Genomic DNA, 22,527 nt, shown 5'->3' on the forward strand with positions numbered 1-22,527 from the left:
TTAAAGCTGCTCTTTATAAACCCCTGGTTTATATGATGACCCCAGACTTCAGCTGTGTTAGAAATGTTTTCCTCCTTGCCTGAATCAGTCTATGCAAATTTCCCTGGCTTTATGCTACATGCCATATCTCTCTGCTGGGAAACTGTGAAGAACGAGTATGTCTTCTATCCCTGTGCCCAGTGTGCTTCTTGCTAGTAAGCAGGTCAGCACTACAACCCTCAAGAAGTGTGCAGCAGTTTAGTATCCTTCCTGCCCACATTCACGAGTAGGTAGGAGTTTATGGATTGAGCAGAATGCAAGTGGTGTGTACAGAGCCACAAACCAAAACTGCTTCTACCAATGTGCAGTGTGGGATACACCCAACATGCCAGAGCTGAGTACCTGTTGCGGTGTGCGTGTTAGTTTGGGCAAGGGGCTAATAAGGTCTAGGATTGCTAAGGGGCAGTGCAGAATGTTAGCAGGCAATTCTTATCTTGTGAGTAGGCTGTCACTTTCACTACATATCAAATCTATAGCAAAGTCAACTGTGATCACGCTGGGTGTTTTTGCATTACTTTATTGTGACCTGAGCTGTTCCTTCTCTGGCAGAATGAATTATGCAGGTATGTAGAAGGTTTAAGGGACAGACTTAAGCACCTTCAGTTTTTTCTTTCTAACAATGCAGTGACATGTAAAGCCATGTGCTTTTTTTATTTTATGTATATTTTAATTGCAATTCAAATAGACTATACTGATGCCATATTAGAACAGCTCTATTTTTTTGATAGCTATACTGTACTGATGGCACTTTCCTTTAATTTTCAATACTTGTCCTGTTTGGGTAACTCAAAAGCCAAGTGTCTTCCATAATATTAAAGACTAACACCCCCAAAAGTCCTAATCAACTCCATACTGTCCTTAATAAATTAATTAATTGGCAGGGAAAGCCATTTACAAATGTAGACCTGCTCATAGTTTGCTCTTAAGATGTTATAAATGAGGAAGGAAAAACTAGTTCAAGCTCCAAAAGTATCTTAATTTACAATTAATCAATGAGTAAGAGGAGAAAGTTAAATGGCGTCTAGAAATAATAAGGTCCAACACCTACTGACTTTTATGAGCTCTGTTCAAGTGTACAGTGCTGTGGAAAAAAAAAAAAAAAAAAAAAAAAAAAATCCCAATAGCATTCCCCTGCATGTGTTACCAAAATCAAAGGTCTGTAAGTTACCGGTACTTGTTATCAAGACAACTGTAGCATGAGGATACCTGAAGGGAGTGTTCCCACTGTGGCCAACCTGCACTCTTCCTTTCTCCCCCTTAGCTTTCTGCTGTCTGTGCATGCCCTTAGTGCTTCAGCCTTTGGTTTTTGGTCCTTCTGCCATTGCTGTTGTGGAGGTTCTAGGCTTGCTGTCTGCCACATGCAGATGGGGTGCTGCAGTGCTGCTGCTTTCCACAGTAAACTTATGCATGTTACTTAAGTGTGTTATACTGCAGGTGTTGTGAAATGTGGGGAGAGGGGGGAAAAATCGCCACTACCAACAAAGCCAGAAGGATTACTGTGCAACGGTAATATTACTGTGAAGGATTAGAGCAGCGGCTGATGTTGAGGCCAGTGCATTGCACCTCTGAAAATACTGTAAATGCTGATTCTTACTCTGCAGAAGGGAAATGTGCGCTCAGGCAGCTAACACACTGCTCATCTACCTGCCAGCCAAAGTGGTGTGGCAGGTACCAGCTGATGGGTCAGAGGCAGGGCTAAGCAATGTGAGCGGCTCAGTTACGCAGTCAGCTTGAGGTAGAAGAAGTTGTCGGTAGTTTCTTATAACTCGGGATGATCTAGTGATTAGAACATCATCTTTTTTTGGTGCGTGCAATCTCAGCGGTTCATACTGACATAAGAACTTTCTCTGGATTGTGAAGTTCAAGGCCTGTGAAAAATTACTTTACTGGACCGTTATGAAGAAACCAGACCAAAGTAAGCATCTGTCACTTATCAAAGTGTTCCTACGTAATGACTGACTGAAGTTCCCTAGCCTGTGTGAGTGACAGGTCTGTGCCCAGGCATGTGCTGGAGAGCTGTGGTTGGAATGCCTAATTCTGCATGTGCAAAAGGAAACTTGGGAACAGACATCACCCTACTCCCCAAGCTAGCAGAGCTGAGGTACTAACATTGACCACAATACGATTACATTTTGTAACATTGTGCTTGAAGGCAAACTGCTGGTATCCTAGAGAAAAAAGGAAAACTTGTTCCAGCTGCTTTCCTAGTAGGGCACCCTGAACTCTCCTGTTTGGCTGACTTGGGCTGTCCTCCCTTGGATACTGTGCAGGGGAAGGGAGGCCGAAGAGCAGGATTGCAATGCAGATGTGATGAGAGCAGGTTGCTTCAAGCAGGAGGAAATAACAGCAACAGTATTATAGATAGGCAAGGAGATAAAAAGGCAAAGAAAAGAAAACAAAACTTTTAAGAGGATTGGTGATAATTGGATTTGACCAGTGTGCAGAGGAAACTTGAATTGAGTCAAGTTTGTCAGACCAGAAGTTTGTTGTAAAATGTCCTAGCTCGTAGGTGTCATTTTTATCACACAAAGCATCAAATTAAATGAAGCATTGTCGGTTGGTGAGACATATGGAAATTATTAAATATTTTCTTCTGCTATCCATTTTTAAATTTGATAGTACTATTAAGAGCAGCAGTGAGTAGCTAGTACTATTGACCAGGCTAGATCCTCTTTGCAGGATGTACTGAGCAGGCTGGATCAGAGTTTTTTCAGTGCTCAAGAGATGAGGGGGTAGAGTGGGATCATTTTACTGATCTATGATTTAGGTAATTGCAGAGCCCAAGCTATTAAATTTATTGTCAAAAGATGGAGTTCTTCCAGAACGATGTGTATGGTTTTGGTTGGTGTTTTTTGTTTTTTTTTTTTTTTTCTGTTTGGGTGCGTTTTTTTCTTTGGCTGAGGTGCCTGGTATTAGACACACAATCTTCCTCTGAAGGCCTTCAAAATCGCTTCCCTTCCTCTCACTGAGTAGGTAATATAGGCAGTTATCTTGGAAAACCTGCTTCTTTAGGCACCAACAATAGGGTGACTAAGTCTGAATCCCATCCTAGTTTTTCCTTATGTATAGTCTGGTGTGTCACTTTGTGCACAAAAGTAACAAAAGTTACACAAAGCGTAACAAGTTATGAGTTTTTATAGCATGACATCTAATTCAAATCTACTGTACTTTTCTGTCCTCTGAAGACTGGAAGGGTAGTTCTGGGTCATAGCTGATGCACGGGGCGATATGGTATAATAGAAGCTGTTACTTCTGTAGAAAAGCTGTCCAACTTCTAGCTAGAGCTGCTGTTTTTAGGCATGGTTTTGGAAAAAAAAGTAATTTTCCAGATGGCTGTAATTACTGCACAAAACATTCCTATGAAGTTTTACTCTTTCTATGAAGTCTTCCTCTTTTTTTGTACTTAAGCAGTATTTTCTTCCTAGTCCTATTGGCTATATGTGCTGTGTTGGTACTTCTCCCTCTTAATGTTGTTAGCGGAAGATAACTTTTAGAACAAGGGAGAACTTCTCTGAGGGGCAGATCTGGGACATGAGAGTGGGAACTTGCTGTCCACACAGGGAGCTGTGAAAAATGCCGTCTCTTACAAATATTTGCCTGGAATTTGGTGGTTATTGAGTCACAGGAACAGGGAGAGCTGTGAGTAAATTAGCTAGGCTTCACCCAGCTCTGATTGCTGTTTTCAGCTACTAGTGTATCTGCTTTGCAGTTCAGGTGTAGCATACAAAGGGATGGTACTTGTGTATGTATTGTCTTATAGCTAAGGTGTGAGCTGGTGGTTAAGACCTGAGCTCTGCTGTTAGCACGTGTGACAGACAGTAAGAGGATTTGTGGTGGGTTTTTTCAGTCCTGTGCACTTTATTCCTGCACCTGAGACTTGTAAAGCACAATGGAAGTACAGCACTGGGCAGTGCACCAAGTATGCATTTTGCCATAGTTGCAGGGAAAAAGACAATTTTTATTTCCTGTTGATTGGTGGAAATAAGAGACTTGCTCAGCTGGTCTCTCCAGATGTCTTGGTCAGAACTGGGGCTCTACTTCCCTTGCTCATGCTCACATTTTGTTGGTAATTTTGCAACCTTTAAATGTCATTTCTAGCTTTAAGTTTCCAAGGCTTCCCCCCCCCCCCCAACAAAGAAGAAACCTACAGAGCTCAAGCTTAGTGGTGTTTGGGCTTTGTGTAAACACAGCTTTTACTTTTCTGGGAGAGTCAGCTGTGGAGAAGGAAAAACCTTGTGGTATGTTAGTTTCAAACTGCTCCTTACTGATTTATTGCTATTGTGGAGACAGTGCGGAGTGAGGTAATTCATCAGTTCCTTGTAAGCAGAGAGGAGCAAAGAATAGGAGGAAACAAGGAAAGGGGTGGAGGGGGAAAGAGCTGGCGAAGAGAAAATAAAAACAGGGGGAAATGTAAGGGATGGGAGGAAAGGCACAACAAAGCAGTTGATTTTTGACTGGGTGGTTTGTGAGTTTCTGGAAAGTAACAAGATGTTACCTTAGAGAGCAGTGGAATTGTCTGTGCCCTTGTTATTATTGTGGCCTTCACAAGCTGGAACATGAGCGTCACAAGGGACTTCAGTGCTGGACAGTGTTCTGGGATTGTTGCAGCCGCAAGGTGCGTCCTCAGGTTACAACTGGCTTTGGTTAAGACCAGTCTCTTGTAGGTCAGCTACATCTTTATCTTGCTTTAAGACCTATTCCAGATGTTCAAGTCTCCCGCAATGAAAGGAGCCCGGGGTGAATCTGGCAGAGTTAGCGCCGGCGAGAGGGCAAGGTGTATGGGTGGGAATCAGCCTAAGGCTTACGGTGGTTTAAATGCAGGTGGCTTCTGTGGCCAGTAGTGCAGCTCTAGTTGGTATGGCCAGCAGTTGTGCCAAAATAGTCAGCATACCCTAAAGCAGGTATCTATAGCCATGATGATAATAGGAGCCTGTAGCTGGAAAACGTGAAGGTGTCTTCTTAGCCATATTGATTTGGAGTAGGACTTAACCGTGTTGAGCTGCCTGCCTTGGCTGATGAACGCTACCTGCATAGCCCTGTGTGTACCCATGGTTTTGAGCATGAATTGTGTTAAAAGGTGGTGGCTACAAGGAGCAGGATACTCTGTAAAATCTGAAAACTTGGTAACCATCAGCTTGCTTCCAGTAGAAGCAAAAGCTGAAAACATCCAGCCAGGAAAAGGAGTTTGAGTTTGTTACTGATTCTGTTTTCTGGTAACAAAAAAAGCCAAGTTAACAGGATGTTGCTCCTTCACTCTGAAAATCTTCTGGTAGTTGCCAGCATTTGCTGAAATAGTTACTCATATCACAACTCCTTTCAAGAAAGATCACATTGCTTTTTCTGCATTCAACTGTCAGTAGAAAGGAAAAGTTTGAGATTTTTTTTTTTTTCAGTTACCCTTCTTCCTTTGGTCATGATGCCAATAGGTTGTTTTAATCTGTGCTTGATCTCAGCGTCTTGCTACTGTTTCAGTCATGTAGTCTTAGTTCTGGTTTGTTGAAACTTGGGGAGGAGGAGAACAATGGAGTGTAGAATATCGCTTTTCATATGGAGAAAATCTTTCTTATTCCTAGATTCTGTTTGCAGCTGATATTCCTGTCTCTAAAATACAGAGCTTAAATATTTCTTAGCTGTTGATAATTTAACCCATGGTTTTCCACAGTTTTGCATGGGCTTAGTGGTTGCCACAGAAACTCATGGATGGTACCTTGCTCTTGGCCCTAGTATTCGAAGGCAGGGATTCATTGCATTAGAGTTTATGGGAGTTTTTCAACAGGAATGGCATTAAAGTTCATGGGATTTTTTAATGAGGATCAAATGGGTTCATCACTTAAAGCAAGCCAAGGAGATGGGCAGGCTCATTCTCTCCAGACCAAAATATGTTGCATTCTTGCAGGTGATACACCTGTGCTACAGTGTCTGGGCTTTTCTCCAGTATGACGAGGGGGTGGAATTTTCCTGCCCAGCACAGGGGAGAATGCTTTTAAAATGCATATTGTTTTGGCCTAGCTGTTCTGCATTACCGTGAGGCCATGTCTGTGGCTGCTGAGGGTGCCCGGGGTGTGCTGAGGGGCTGGGGCACCAGAGAAACAGGATGGTGCAAGGACCTCCCGGCTCTGGGCTGAGGTGCTCTGCTGCACCGGGGCTCATACAGTCGCTTGGACAGCAAACATTGATTAGGCACTTGAATTCTGAGCAATATTCTGTAGTATTGCCACATCCCTGTCCTTTTGTTCAATAGCCCCAAAAGATTACACGAGTGTTTTTGGGGCACAATGCAGTGGAATCCCGCTTCAGTTGTTATTGTACTCCGTACAACAAAATATACTACTTCTGGCAACAGCCAGGAAGAAGATCTTTTTGCCCTATTTTCTCCTCATTTCCCCCCGTCTCTTCTGCTTTCTCTACTGTCTTCCTTCTCACCCCTTTTTTCTTTTTAATAAAATGTTTTGGTTTATTTTTTTTTCCTCCATGCCTTTAAATCTTCCAGTGCTTTCCCTTCTGCCTGACTGCAGTTTCTTTCAGATGGAGTAAAGTGGGTGTTCTTGTTTTTTTTTTTTTTTTTTTTTTTTTACCTCTTTGAAATGTTTTCACCCTTGCCTATGGGGTCTGAAAAGCAGCCACACCCGGTTTATTTCAGGTTACTGCTGTTGGCAGTGCTTTGAGAAGCCACAATTGCACCAGAGCTGGTGACACACACAGGAGAATGCAGGGTCAGAAAAGTATTGGCACTGTCACATTTTTTAGTAGCTGTATTTCTGGGCATACATGAAAGGATTTTGCCCTCTGAGGTTTCTTCTGCATGGAGAGAAGATGAGCTTATCTATTTGTAGCATGTCTATTTGTAGTATTCTTTAGAAGTTAGTATCTTTTCCTCTTTACCCACCCACATTTGATAGGCAGTGTTGTTACATACATCCTTAGATCTGGAAGATCTCCATTGTTGTTCTAACATTTAAAATATTTTGTGGTCTGTGCCGTAATCAAACCAAGCTGAGTACATTATTATGTTTTTTCCCCCTCTTATATAACACTCTAATTTCTCAGGAAAAGAAACAAGATAAATTGATAGCCAGGTATTTAGCAAAAAGATTTTTAGCTCCCACTAACAGTGACTCGTCCCAGAAGTAGTCCAGTAGATTTCTTTCACTCCTGGTGCTATTGTTTAAGTACCTTTTATCAGTGAGAAACCAGCTGTTCTTTCTTTTTTATTTGGGCATTGGAATGTTTGAATGTAACCTTTATATGTGTATATATTTTAATATTATACATACATGTGCATCTATATTAGGTATTTATATATATTTAAAATATGGGGGGGGTTATCAGTTAGGAAGGTAAAGCAAAGAAACACAGTGGATATTCTTGGGGTGGACTGAAGTCCCTGGAATAATTTTTTCAACTCAGGGAAGAGCCTGTTTCCCACGTGCTATACTGGCCAGAAGATTGAAGTTGCTGACAGTACTCTAAGCTTTTACATGTTTTTATCTCTTCTGGGCTGAAGCCATGGAATAGCTTGAAAATAAGAACAGAGATGGTGGTCTTGGCATTGATGGTTAACCGGTGTAAGGACTTAATTCAGGTCTGAAGAGTTCATGGTTGACCTATGTGTTGACAATACTTTCTGCGGTATATTCTGTACAAGCTAAAGTTTCTTATGTGTTGATAAGAGTTATGCTTGAAAAACAGCAGCATGTTATACTGGTGGAAGACAGAACGTGGCTTTACTGGTTGGGGTTGCCTGGAATTCAAAGGACAACTGATATCTGCTGGACTCATGCAGTTATTGTGGATCAGATTTATGAGTGAGCCTTCAGAGTTAGGTAGGTATCTGGCAGGATTTAAGAACTTAAGTCAGGCAGGCAGCAAAGCTCTGTAAGTTAGTAATCTCTAAACACCTAAACATATAAATCCTGTCTTCTGTGTGTTTGCTTGACATCTAGCAGAGACAATTATTCTACTTACCTCCCTGGTAAACTGGGATTGGTAAGTGAGAGATACTAAGTCTGCCTGTCAACTTTTATAATCATAAAATCTACCTAGTGGGTAAATTTTTATTCATTAATTTGTGTTGTGGGGGACTTTTGAATGTTCTTACCAGTCTATGGTACAGTTGCGTAATAAAAACTGGCAACACCAACAAAAAATAGTTGCTAACTAGTCAATTATGTCATGCAGGCTTCTTTCATATTTCCTTAGCCATGTAATTCTGAGGATCCTTGGAAGAGCCTAGGAACAGAGAAAAATGGCATGCAAGTTCAAACTCTGACAGAGGGGGAAACAAATAATCCAAGCTTCAGGACTGTTGCTGAACACCCTCAGCCACCAACCTGGATCATGTGAACTAGCCCCTGCTGGCTTGGGGTCTTGGAGATTGCTAGTGATTCACAGGCAGTGACCTACGGCTGTAGCTACATAGGAAGGCTCAGAATTGCTTAGGTCAAAGTCAAAATAATCACTTAATACATGTGGCAGGCAGTGCCAGTTCCAGAGTGCAGTGTACTAGCCTTTGCAGATGACTCCGCTTCAGAAATGTGCATTTTTTCCACATAAGTAAAAAAATGGGAGAATTTTTTTTTATTTATATATGTATTAATATTAAATATATAAACATACTTCATATAAAATATAGAAAATTGTACTGTGACAGATGTGTTTGACTTTACGTAGGAAGAAGTGTAGCCTGTATTATTTTTATATATACACAGACATATGCACACATATACTTAGATAAATATATATACAAAACTAAAACTGCACTATAACAGATGTGTTTGATTTCATCTAGTAGCCTGGATTATTTTAACTAGCATTACTTTGACAAAAAGGGGCAACAGGAATGAGAACTAATTTTAAATCCCATTTAAATTCCTTCCTTTGACTTAAGAGGGCTGTTTTCCATCATGTCAGTGAATTTGGATTAAGATAACTCCTTAAGGCAGATGAATTAAGTGTGGCTGATTAACTAGTCTGGTAGGAGAGGGAACTGAAGCCCTTAATTTAGAAGTTAAACCCGTTCCTGACCTAAAGCTGAAATTTAGATTCTGTTGAAAGCTCTATATTGAGTCTTTCTTGGTGAAAAAGACCCACCAGTTAAAGCGTGCTGTGTATGACTGTCTTGTTCAACCGTATTTTCTAGTCCCTTTTTCCTCGTAAACTGGTCGGTCGTGTATCTATAAAGTGTTGACAATGTAACTGTATCTCGACTGTGCAGTGCCATGAAATACTTGACTGCAGTAAGAGAACTCATGCTGTTTTATGATTTCTTGAATGACTTGCATGGAATAAAGTTGCATTATTTCCTGATTACAGTGTTTTTCACAGAAGTTTTCACAGTATTTCTGTTTCACTGTCTTCTGCAACTTCTTGAAGCCTGGAAAGAAAGAATTGTTCTATTCTTGACTTACCAGAGATAGTCAGCCATTTGTTGTCACTTGAAAATGTAGGCTGTGTAGGTGGACCAAAATCTGAGGGATTACTGTTCAGAAATCCAGTTTGTATTCACTTAATTCATTAATTGTTGTGCAGAAATAATGAAAGATTCCTTCCCCTTCATAGCCATCTCCCAGAATGCATAATAGTCATGTTTTAAATATATTAACATATTGTTACATCAACGTGACCGCAGTCACATTGCATTGCATATCACTAGAAAGCATGAGAGTACAATCTGAAGCTGTAACGGACCACAGCTATGGAACAGTAAGAGTCTACACCTGTTTTTGACAGAAGGTGTGAGGGTTTTTTTTTCCCCTCCACTCATATCTTGTGAGTTTGCTTCGGTTTTGTTTTTTAAAAAAGCTTTGTTAAGCTTCATGATATGTAATCATGGAAGCTTATTACTTAGTTGCAACAGTGTAGCAGGTGATGGTGAAGCAGGGTCTAGTCTGTGCTTTGGGAGAGCTTTGTTCTTTGTTCCTTTACAGAGATACCCAGTAGAGATGCTGCAGTGGGATGTGGTAGCTTTTTGTATATGTTTTCTAAGGCTGGGTGGCAAATTTCTTTATTGTTGCACTAATGCCACCAGCAACAACGGATATTCCCCCACCCCATGATGGCTGTAAGATTTCATTATTACAAGGTGTTTGGCAAGGAGGGGTGAGGAGGAATAGCTCTGTTACCACTTGAGGCTTCATTCAGGTTTTGCTTTCTGTTATCTCTGTGGCTGAGTTCGTCATGGATTATGTGCCAGCTGTGTAGGGCAACAAATTTCTGCTGGCCTGCTGGATGCTGGCTTGAAATAAGTTTCACCTTGATTCACTTTTGCCTTACAGAAGACAAAGAGGATAAATATTTCCCAATGAGGTGTTAACTGCAGTATAGTTGTGCTGCAAAAGAGCCTCTTTTGAAAGTCCTAGGCAGCAAGCTTTATTAACTGAAAGGTTAATATTTTCCTCTTTATCATCACTTATTGACCCACACTGAATAAATACATAGATTTCTTTTTTTGTTTGGATTATTCTTATTTGTCTTCATTAATGTTTGGCAAGCTTTTAGTCTGATTTGTGTCAGATTTTACATCTTCTCCATGAAACTTGCTAGGATATTTGTCTGCCGCATGTATTAAAGTGTGTCCTTGACTTAAATTTATCCTTCTTCATTGCTCAACTGCTAGTTTCATTTGCTTGCTGCCATAAGCAACAGATGTGAAATAAACAGGGCAGGACAGCAAATAGCTCAGGTGTGTTTGATCACTGCTTCTCAAATACTTCATGAGTCTCTGCAAATGTCACATAAACCAAAGCCTGGAAGAAGAAAATTGTTTTTGCTGATACTCAGTGTTGAATGGAAAAGTATAGGTAATTGACAGTAAAGAAGCAGTCTAGCCTTAAAGATTTTGGGGTTTGTTTCATATCGCTGTGTCAGACTGTCACGTCAAGGTCTCAGAATGACTGTGCAGCAGAAGTCCTGGTTTGTGACATGGAGTCATTATTCATGTGCCATTCTACAGAACTGTTGCCTCAGTTTCCTTTGAAACGGTGGGGAGTTTGTGTGTGGCCTTTCAGAGGAAGTGATCCAGAGCATCCCTGGAAATTAGGGTGTTTAATCTTTCTCTCCCCCTCTCCTGCCTGATGGCTGCACTAGAAATAAGTATGACTAGGCTCTGCACTTTTGGTGTCCTTTATGTACATTATAAAGGGCATCTTCTAATAAGTTAGACTGAACAGAGGGCTAACGTAAAATCTTCGCTTTGTTTCAGAGTATTTATAGAGACCTGGGTGGATCCGTGTCCACAATTAATTGAATATCAAAGACTTCGCAAACACTTCTTTGAACTCTCAGTGTGATTTCTTTGGGGGCAAGGAGTATGCTTTGGTTGAGCATCTGCCTAAGCCTAGTGTAATAAGCATTTATTTGTTGCAGTTCTGGAGGTTTTGGGAATAATTCATGGATAATAAACTTGGATATAAGCAGTTCCTGAAAGTGCAAATGAAGGGAGAAGGGGGGGAAAAAAAAGGGCCGGGGAGTGGGTGGGGTGGGCAGGGGAAACAACCACCACCGCCCCACCAACCATAACTGTGGTTGGAATAATGTAACTGCCACTGTGGGGAAGGTAAGGAACCAGCTACTTTTGAGGAGGGAAGTAAGATTATGTGGACCTCCCAGCAGTCTTGGGATGTGAATTTTGCACACTTTGAAGGTCATGTCAGTGACAAAACAATGCTAGCAAATATGGTATTAAGATTGGACATACTATATAAGTTACCTTAAGATGTCCGGGGGGGGCGGGGATTTGGTTTGGTTCTTCCCCGCCCCCCCCCCCCCCCCCCCCCCCATGTGTGTACCTTAAATTAGCTTTCCTCTTTGTAGGAATACATTTGTTATGTGGGAAATTATTTTATTTCCAGTTAGTCAATTGACAGCTCTCTGTCTGGGCCCTGAAGCCTAGGATAAAGATGCTCTGTGTGGTCCTAACTTATTGCTGTCTTGAGGGTTACATAGGTATTACAGCCTTTTTCTGTAGTTTACTTTGTTCTTACTTGCCCCAGTTGGTTGTTGCTACAGCAAAGCTGTGTTCTCAGCATATTGCAAGGTTTGGAAGAAAAATGCAGGCTAAAACTCTGAGTGTACTCGGAATATTCATTGTTCTTGCTAAAAATAACTTGGCAAACTGATCGATCTCTCATGCTTTTAGGAACAAAAATATCTTGGTCTGTGAGTTGCAATATTATCAGGCTGGAAAAGGGGAATAATAGGTGCTTGGTTCATGAAAGACCTTGTGGGTCTTGCCTGGGTAGCTGGAGTTGTGGGGGTTAAGGAATGTATAAGCTTGTAACTGGTGGTTAAAACGACAAGAATTGGGGATGAGATTTTTGCATGTATAGTGTCAGACAAGTCTGACCTAAGGATATTTCCTGCTTGTTCTCATATTTTGTCAGTGTATTGTGGCCTGTTTTTTTTTTTTTCCTTTTGCTTGCTTTATGCATGTTTTATCAGGTCAGGCAGAGGATATATAGTCTGCTGCAAGTGCTGACACTGTCAAATTAGCCATTGCTGTTTATAGCTGTTTCTTTTTTCCTGTAGAGCTGACAGGCAGCAGCTGACAATGAGATTTTCAGTGGCAGAAATGTACTATGAATATAAGGAAATAATGGAGTTTTGTGCTGTTTTTCAGACTGCTCTGCAATGACTACAGCAAGATATAGGCCTACTTGGGACTTGGTACTTGACCCATTAGTGTCCTGCAAGCTCTGTCTTGGTGAATATCCCGTGGAGCAGATGACAACAATAGCACAATGCCAATGTATCTTCTGTACCCTGGTGAGTTTTCCTTTCTTTATTATGCATAAAAAAAAAATGCACAATTTCAGCTGCAGAAGTCACGTGTGTTTCTGCTGAGTGGGTTTCACCCTGAAGCATTGATGCTGAAGTGGAAATGAATACTGTTGCTGTGTACTTGACGCAAATGCTAGCAGGTAAACTTTCTGGTTTTCCTATTTTTAAAAAAATAAAAGGTTTTTACGGCAGTGTACTGAAGTGCTGAGTATACATTTAGTTCCTTAGGAAGGTTATTCACCCTTAGCCTTTTGCCTGTCAGTGGCTTGGATTTGGGTTGGATTTGTTGGGTTGTTTTCGGTTAGTTGTTTTTTTTTGGTCTTTTTTGGTGTGGCAGTTGTTTTTTTCTGGGCTGGGTTTTTTGTTTGTGATTTTTTTTTTTCCTTTTAACTTTAGAGTAGAATCTTTCACTAAGAAGGAACCCACAACAATCATATAGTCCAGCTGCCTGACCACTTCAAGGCTGACCAAAAGTTAATGCATGTAATTCAGGATGTTGTCCAAATGTTTCTTGAATACTGACAGACATGGGGAATCAACCGTCTCTCTAGGAAGCCTGTTCCAGTGTTTCACCACCTTCTGAGTAAAGAAATGCTTCCTAATGCCCAGTTTAAATTTACTCTGATGCAGCTTTGACCCATTCCTGCCTATCCTGTCACTGGATACCAGGGAGAAGAGCTCAGCACTACCCTCTCTGTGTCCCCTCCTCAGGGACCTGTAGAGAGAGAGCAATGTGGTCGCCCCTCAGCCTCCTTCTCTCAAAACTAGACAAGCCTAAAGTCCTTAGCTGCTCCTTGCAGGACATTGCTTCCAGCTCTTTCACCAGCTTTTTTTTAATCTCCTTTGGACACATTCAAAGACCTCCGCACCCTTCTTACATGGTGGGGCCCAGAACCGCACACATTACTCAGGGCAAGGCTTCACCAGTGCTGAATACAGCAGAATAACCCCTCTCTGGACCAGCTGGTGACACTGTGTTTGATGCACCCCAGGATGGGGCTTGCCCTCTGGCTGCCAGGGCACACAGCTGACTCATACTGAGCCTGCTGTGAACCAGCACCCCCAGATCCCTTTCTGCAGGGCTGCTCTCCAGCCACTCCTCTCCCAATTTATACATGTGCCCAGCATTACTCCATCCCAGTGCAGAATCCAGCATTTCAGCTTGTTCATTTTCATCCCATTGATGATTGCCCAATACTCCAATCTACCTAGATCCCTCTGCAAGGCCTCTCATCCCTCAAGAGTCAACAGCATCTCCCAGTTTGGTATCATCATCAGACTTGCTGATGGTGCATTCAACTCCTGCAACTCCCAGATCATTGGTAAACATACTGAACAAAAGTGGCCCTAGAACTGAGCCCGAAGGAACATCACTGCTGACCGGTTGCCAGCCAGATGTAGCCACTTTCACTACAACCCAACCCTTTGAGCCCTGTCCTGCAGCCAGTTCTTCACCCAGCGCACTGTGAACCCGCTCATCCCACGGCTGCACAACTTGTCCAGAAAGATGCTGTGAGGGGCAGTATCAAAAGCCTTACTAAAATCTAGAAAAACGACATCTGCCACCTTCCCTTCGTTCACTAGGCAGGTGACCTTAGTGTAGAAAGACAGCAAACTAGTTAAGCAGGACTTCCCCTTTGTGAACCCATGCTGACTGTGCCTGATGATTGCATCATTCTTTAAATGCCTTTTAATAGTACACAGTATGGCCATGCACGCACTTGCAACTAGAAAAGTATTTAATGTATTACAGATTCTAGTACTCCTGTATCACCGTTACAATCATATAAGTGGCTTTCATTACCATGTTGTACAACTGCATGCCTGGAAAAACAAGCATCTTGTCAGTTAAGTACTAAATGCTGGTGAACATAACTGTAGTACGTAGCAAAGATCATCATTATGGTAAATAGGTATTGCTGGTTTATGAACAGAGAAATAAAAGTAGTAGTAGCTTTCTGTGCCTGATGATTATTTGGAATGAAAATGTTAGATCCTCTAATTTTGCAATAGGTACAGGTACACCAAAAACCTTGTAAAGATTGTTCGGCAGTGGGAAAGTTACAGTAATATCAGTAAGAATATAATTTCTGGGATAAGTGATGCTCAGACTTCTAACACCATGTTATAAACTCTTGAGAAATTTTAAGTTTAGACATAGGATTGAGTAATTTATTTTTTTTAACTTGCAAGTTTTTTTCAACAAAGTTGGTTTTGATATTTGGGTTTTTTTTACGTTGAAGAGTAAGCGGTTTTTAAATTGTCTTCTATATCTTTTTCTTCGTGGAAATGCTACCTTTTTAAATAATAGATTTTTTTTTCTGATGGCTATTGAGAAAATACAGGGGATTGCCAATAAAACAGACAGCTTCTTTTTGTTGCTTACAGGAACAGCTGTTTGCATTGCTTCTGTTTTGCTCAGTTTTTAATACATGTAATACTCTAAAAACTCCCAGGTTGTTACAAGTAACTTTTAATGTTGATGGTCTTTGGGAAAAGAGAAAGTGAGCACACAGGCAGGTAAACAGATATAATCCATTGCAAACACTGTGCCTGCCCAATTACAGGATAAGTATTGCTTTGTTCCACACTTTGAAAGGAGTGTTTGCTCAAGCATGCAGAAGTATATAAAATAATAGACTTAATTAAAACTGTTCTCTGCTGACCTGGTGTTTACAGGTGAGTTTTCAGTGTGTCTCCCTGTTGTCTGGACATGGAGAGAATTTTAATTTCATTTTTCAGTAACATTTAAGTGGCAGAAGGAAGACTGGGTTACCAGATGCATCTTTGCTCTCCACCTTGTTCCTTCTGACACTTGCTGCCATCACTGATCTTCCATTTCTTCGTGGTAGAATATGGTTATTGACTCTTACTGCTGTTTCGAAAGATAGAGCCCATTATAGATGCTGAAGATGCAACCTTTGCTAATAACCTATTCTTAGGACCTGGCATAAGGAAACTTGCTGCGGTGACATTGGGTTCTTGTGTCGAACTGTATTCAGGTGGAATCATCAGTCCATTTTTACAACTTGTATTTGATTGTCTTGAATAGTTCATTCAGCTTTGTCCTGTTTAAGCAAATCAGTCTATCTTGTCTGCCTTTTGTCTGCTATTTGCATGATCTTCACTACAGTGACATTTGAGTGCACTGGAAAAATTATTTACCCTTAAGTTTTCCTGTGAATTAATAGGAAATAATATTACCCTTGCTTTCACTGATGGCAGTGGGGGAGGAAGTAAGAATCAGTCCCAGTAATTGCAAGAGGCAATAACTATAAACCTGTTACAGCCCAGGAATTCAGCGTGACTGAAACCCAAGGCCTCTATCTCTACCTCATGGACAGCCTGACACTGGTGTCTTTGGAAATGATCATTGCAGTCCTCTAGATCAACTGTGTTTTGTAAACAGCCAAATTAAAGTTATTGAAAATCACAGGAAAAAATTATCTTTTTGACTGAAGACTTCGGATGGAGTCTATGTACGGTAGATCAGTATATTATACTAGGATAAGTGGAAATACAATTGGAGAAATATTTGACTGTCTCTGTTTTGTTCTTGATGGACCAACATACAATTTTTCTCTGGCTTCTTGCTTTTATGTAAATGATCTGAGGTAACTAACGGGCACTGCAGTGATATGAGCAAAACAGAAAAAGGGATGTCCGTCACAAGTGTGAAAACTATTTTTGCCACAGCTCTTGCTCCAAGCTCTAGCCCTTCTGTCTAAACAACTCGCGCTGTCTCAGCCTGCTGCATGTATTACAAAGAGATCTTTGAAGTGCAGTGCTACTGATACGTAGGCAGAATTTAGATCAACAGGCAGATTTCTCAATCCTATAATATTTCTGTCTGCAAGTCTTCACTCTCTATAACCATAGAAGTGCTGTGGTCTCATGAAGGATTGTCTCTTCCCAACACTTACACAATAACACAACATTGCTATTCAGAAAGAGAGAATGGGGACACTGTTTCCTTTTGCTCTCTGGCAGAGCTGTGCATGGATTGAATAGAGCAGACTGCCACTCCTCTGCTGATAAGGCATAGATGCTACAATTTCCCATCGCATTATTTTTCCAGTTGTGGCTATTAGTACAATACTCCATTATGGTTTTTATCGTTATGATCACTAATGTGCACACAATGCTGTGAGCTCTCGGGTTTTGTATATCTCATCCATTAGGCATGTATCCGTTGTTGGATTGCTTGAGGTACCAGAGGAACAAAAGTCTAGAGGGTAGAAAGAAAAACAAGCTTATCTGCTGTGCTGGTTTTCTGTTTGTTTGTTTTTCCGAGTATTGTCAAGGGGCAAACTAGTATCTCTTTTCTTCTGCAATCACATCAGCAATAGGACCGATCTGAAGTATTTGAAATATATTTCAAATTTTGGACTAAAATGCTTAAATGTCTTGTTTTTTATTAAATCACTTTTTCCTACTGAAATAGCACACTGTACGTAGCTGGTAATTTAAAATTTCAAGGTAGTCAGCAGTTGCTTGCCCCAGCAGAAGTAATTGATTTTGCATGTTTTCTGCAGAAAGTTTTTCTTACCACACTTCTCTCCTTAAGGAAGGAAAGGGAAGAGTAAAGCAAACAGGGCATCACTTTTTTGTTGTTTAATTTGTTTTGTATTAGTTACTGCACCAAACTTTTCCAGTTATTACTTAGCCTTTGCTTTTTTGGGGGTGAAGAGGGGATAGAGAGGGAGCAATTTTAGTCCAATTCCTGCCTGAAATTCTGATCACTTTATAACCTATGATGTTCTCCTGTCTTTAAAGGACAGGATGTTCCCTTGATGTGTTAATGATTGGGTATGTACTAAAGTTACAACGGGGTTTGTTCCAGTTGATATTCTTGCATGGAAGTCAACCAGTTGCTTAAACCTGTTCTGATTTAGCTGTACACACATTATAAATGTGTGTACATATATATAATTTATAGCTATATATATAAATATACACATAGAAGTGTCGATGTGTTGCAAGTATAGTGATGCTACTGTTACTCAAGACAAGCTCAGCTCCTCTTGACTTCACATTAGATTGCTCTGTTCCCTTCAAGATGTTACATATTCCAAGTCTTCCAGTACTAGAGTCATCACTTGCTTACCTTTCTCAGGTTTAAAAAGAAAATCAGTCAAGTTGGCAGTCCAGGCAAGCAAGTATCTAGAAGAAATACAAAGCCTGAGAGACAACTTGTCTTTGATGGAAAAATTTATTGTGATTGCTCACCTGCAATCCACCTTGTTACTGATGGAGGGGAAGACTGCTATTCAGGTACATGAGAGAGAGATCCTATAATCAGAAAAAAAGTAACAAACCTAATGTTAAGACCTACATTCTGTTCCTTGTCTGTGACTTCTTGTCCAGCTGTGGACATGTGGATCAGCTTTGCGGTGTTTGAAAGTAACACTGCTAGGTTGGTTTTGTCTGTTCAGTAGATACTTGTACTCTGATTCTTACTCCTAGGCGCTACATTAAGCCCTTGAGACAGCTAGCTAATTTTCCTTGGACCTTTAGGCATCCCTCTGAGTTCGGTAGAACTGTGATTTGAGTCTATAGCAAAATATATTCCATCTCAAGTAGCATGACAGTGATGGGCTCTCCTGCTATCACTGGCCCGCTTTCACCAGGATTACTGCATTTGCCTAATCATGACTGTTCATACATGTCTACTTAATTCTAATCATCCCCCTAATAGAGCTTCTCCATAGGCTGAAGACTGGAAAGGCAGACCCTGTGATCAGCAAGGAAAATATCATTATCCTGCCAGTAAGTGGCAGAAGGCGTCTTTTTTCGTGTTTTCTTCCTTTCCCTGCCGCCCCTCCCCGCCCCCCCCCCTTTCCCACCTTGTTGTAATGCTTGACTGGAAGCAGATAGTTTTGCTGGCCTCTGAGTTGAATGACTGGAAAAAGCATGATTTACTTAGTGTTATCCCTCATTCCAAATGAGGCAGAGGCAGCATCACCTTCTCCTTGCCCTGGGGCAAGGCAGACCAGACACCAGGAGCGGTGCGGATGGGAGCAGGTGGCTTGGTTGCCTTCTCTGTCCTGTATGGTTTGTCCCTGCTTGCCAAGGAAAACCTGCCTTAGCAGGGCAGTGCTGGGCTGAGGCCAGGCTGTCCCTACCTCTATCAAGACAAGATGCCCTGCTTGTGGCTTTTTTTCTTTTAATTGATTGGAAAAAAAGTGCTGAGGTACTAACAGACTGACTCCTGTTCTTACCTCTGCCATCAAGAGTGGTTCCGAAGAATGTTTATCAATATGGTGATAAGTGTTTTATATATAAAAAACCCATATATATTTATATATGAGTGTGGGAAATCTAATGGCTTCTGAGATTTTGTAGAGCTCTGGGTACTTCCTAGCAGCTGTAATGTTTTCCTGTTTCCCACCAGCTGCTGGCAAAGCCTGGAGCCTGCCGCTTGTGCTCGCTTCCCCCAGACCTTAGCAGAGAACCGATACTGATCTTGACACGTGACATGTCAGTAGAGGCTTCATGGTTAGAGGTCACTATGTGTTTGCACAGCAGTTCACATGACTGTCTGGGTTCTGACTTGTCTTGTAGGTGCTGTGATGACAACCCCCCCTGCTTAAATAATAAACTCTACTATTTACGGAGTAATTAATATGTGGTTGGGAACTGTAGAACTCTGACTGAAAACTAAATTTGATCCAGAGCCTTCAGCTCTTCCCTCTCCTGTGTGATGTTACTAAATGAGATTAACGTTATCTGTCTTCATCTGAGCGTTGGGAAAACTAGTTCATTTTTGTCTGCATGTTTTGCATGTGAAAATAAAAGGTCTTTTGTTTGCTGCAGGTGTATTGTCCTCCCACTCAGAAATATTCGTTCTGTTCTAAAATAGAATAAACTTTTCTCAAACAACCATATAAGGGAAGACTGAATTTTTTGTTGTTTTTGCCTCCTGAATATTTGAGTTTTATCCTGCATATGTTGGCATTTGAAAACAAATTTCTTTTTGTAACGTTTACTCCAGGTGTTTCTACTGATTGCAGCCCTGAATAAGTGAGAACAAGCAGCTTATGCAAGCTAATGAAGTAGTAAAAATCCAACATGAAAAAATTTATATGTACATCCACTTGAAATATCTATGCTAAGATGAAGATATGTGCAAACTGCAAGATACTATCCTTGTCTTGATTGGCCATTTTCTGCTGACTACTGATCTAAAAGACTTCTCTGAAAAGAAATTGTTCATCTATATATTTTACAGTACACACATATAAATGTGTATATAATCTCCCTCAAAAAAACCCAAACCAAGCCACCACCATTTCAAGGGATAGGCAGATGTAAGTCGTCTTTGCCTTCCCTTTCTCTGTTAAGGTGTGCAACTGGAAATGGACATTTGTTTTCCAGGTTTGTTTAGTTCTGTTGCTTGGTCCTGCCTGTGCCTTCCACAGCCATTGATTGCTGTGTCTCAAAGGATGTTTGTCATGATCTAGTATTTCTCAAGCTGAAGAAGTCAGCAGGGCTCCTCCTTCTGTATCCTTAATGATAAGTACATTTCTTCTTCCCTCACCTCCATCTGTGGAGAAGGGCCTGGGAGTGCTGGTGGGCAGCAAGGTGCCCATGGGCCAGCAGTGTGCCCTGGTGGCCAAGGCCAGTGGGACCCTGGGGTGCATCAGGAGGAGCATGGCCAGCAGGTGGAGGGAGGTGATCCTGCCCCTCTGCCCCAGTGAGGTTGTGTCTGGGGTGCTGTGTCCAGTTCTGGGCTGCCCAGTTCAAGAGAGACTGGGAACTACTGGAGAGGGTCTAATGGAGGGATGCAAAGGTGATTAAGCAACTTAGGAGGGAAGCCTGAGCAATCTGGGCCTGTTTAGCTTGGAGAAGACTGAGAGGGGACCTTACCAATGCCTGCAGATGTCTGAAGGGCGAGTGCCAAGAGGATGGGGCCGGGCTCTTGTCAGTGGTGCCCAGCGACAGGACAAGGGGCAACGGGCACAAACTGCAACACAGGCAGTTCCACCTGAATATGAAGAAGAACTTCTGTACTGTGAGGGTGCCAGAGCCCTGGCACAGGCTGCCCAGAGAGGCTGTGGGGTCTCCTTCTCTGGAAGTATTCAGAACTCATTTGGATGTGATCCTGTGCAACCTGCTTTAGCAGGGGGTTGGACTAGATGATCTCCAGAGGTGCCTTCTGACCCTGACCGTTCTGTGATTTGTTGACTGATGGCCTGATGCTGACACTTCCCTGTGCTCAAAGGCACAGTTACCCCAACGCAGAGGGTTTGGTGGCTGCCCTCAAGCAGAGGGGCGCTGTACCTCATCCCTAAAGTATCTTGTCTAGGCCATTGTTTGCATCAGTTAAGTGTATACCAGGGACTACTGTGATATTTGGGTGTAACATTGGAAACTATTTGAACAGAGGCAGAGCCAAAGCAGCAAAATCTGTGCTGCTGTTCACAGGATAAATCAACAGCCGTGTTTGCACTAACTAACCACAGTGGCATTTGCAATGGGTGAGTCCCTGCTCCTCTCAGTCTGCTGGCTGTTCCCATCCTGAGGTTTCACCAGCTGATGGGAGCACAAGGGCGTTTGGACAAGACCAATTTTTACAGCTCACTGAGGAACGCTTATGTGGTTTGCCCTGAGACATGGAAGCACGTGGGTTACATTAATCTTCCCCAGCCAAGATGTTTGGCTATCATACACAGGCAAGATGATGTGACTGGATTTAGGCTGACAATACAGGCTGTAGCAGGGCTGCAGAATAGCTGGTGCAGCCTTTAAAAACTGACAGTGTGGGTGTGGGGAAAGGCACTTGCCTTTGGCAATTTTTAACAACAACAAAAAAATCTTTAAAAAGAGGCCAAGTGTTGGGCAAGTAGAGGCAGGAAGCCTGTCAAACAGAACTTTTTCAAATTACTTGCCACTTTGGGATAAAAGTTAATCACCTGTGATGCTGTCCATCTCTGGTCCTCGCTGAGCTCCCTTTCTTGGTGTGTACCTTCTTGTTCATGGCATAGGAGGCCAATTTTGTGCACTAGGTATTTCCCTGTTGCAGAGCTCTAGAGAGCCTTGCAAGTGCTTGTCTTTGTATGTGTAGCATGATTTTTGTCTCTGCAAAAAAACAAAGGATATAAAGAGCAAACATGTAAGAAGACTATTCTTTGTTACTGCTTTCACATTTGTAGATTTGAAGTGCTGCATGTCAAGATAAGTGACTGTTTCCTTCTGTGATTTACTTTTAAGGATGATGAATCAGCTGCGGGGATAATAAAAATTTGAATTTTGATAGTGAAGATTTCTTTGAAAGTAGATTGTCTCTGGGAAGATGTTTATAGAAGTGGAAATGATCTATTAAAGTTCAAAGTAATATCACAAACATTAAACATCTGTGCAATATGTATTTGTCTCAGATCTAGGTGGTTTATGAGGTTGAATATAGTTTGTGTTCTTAGATTTGGTCAGTGTAGCTAACAGCATATCTAATAAAGGGAAAAAAATATCACTCCCACGGTCATTTGTATGCCTCAAACATCTCTCTGATTAAGCATGTATAGATGTTTCCCAGTAAGTCACTTGTCAACCAAGTAAAATCAGCGTGGTACCTTAAAAAGCGAGATTGTAGATCTGCCGTAAAGAATTGTGCACGCTGGAGCAGCAGTGCAGGAGTATTTCAAAGTTGAACCTGTGATTAAATAAGAATAGATTTGAGGCAGGATAATAACTACTGCTTTACACAAAGAG

The 22,527-nt window shown here is 41.6% G+C and overlaps 1 protein-coding gene across 4 annotated transcripts in view; it reads left to right on the forward strand.

Moving 5' to 3' along the window:
• Window positions 1-22,527, forward strand: part of RNF144A (ring finger protein 144A) — a 67,740-nt gene that overhangs the window by 23,558 nt on the left and 21,655 nt on the right. For all 4 annotated transcript variants that reach the window (XM_080388701.1, XM_080388703.1, XM_080388704.1 and 1 more), the window contains one exon: window positions 12,656-12,801. In XM_080388701.1, the coding sequence (XP_080244827.1) occupies window positions 12,667-12,801 (135 nt within the window). In that variant the 5' untranslated portion in view covers window positions 12,656-12,666. The remainder of the gene's footprint in view (window positions 1-12,655; window positions 12,802-22,527) is intronic.

Source organism: Falco punctatus (genome assembly GCF_963210335.1).
Source record: "Falco punctatus genome assembly, chromosome: 5".
In the NCBI taxonomy this organism is placed as follows: domain Eukaryota; kingdom Metazoa; phylum Chordata; class Aves; order Falconiformes; family Falconidae; genus Falco; species Falco punctatus.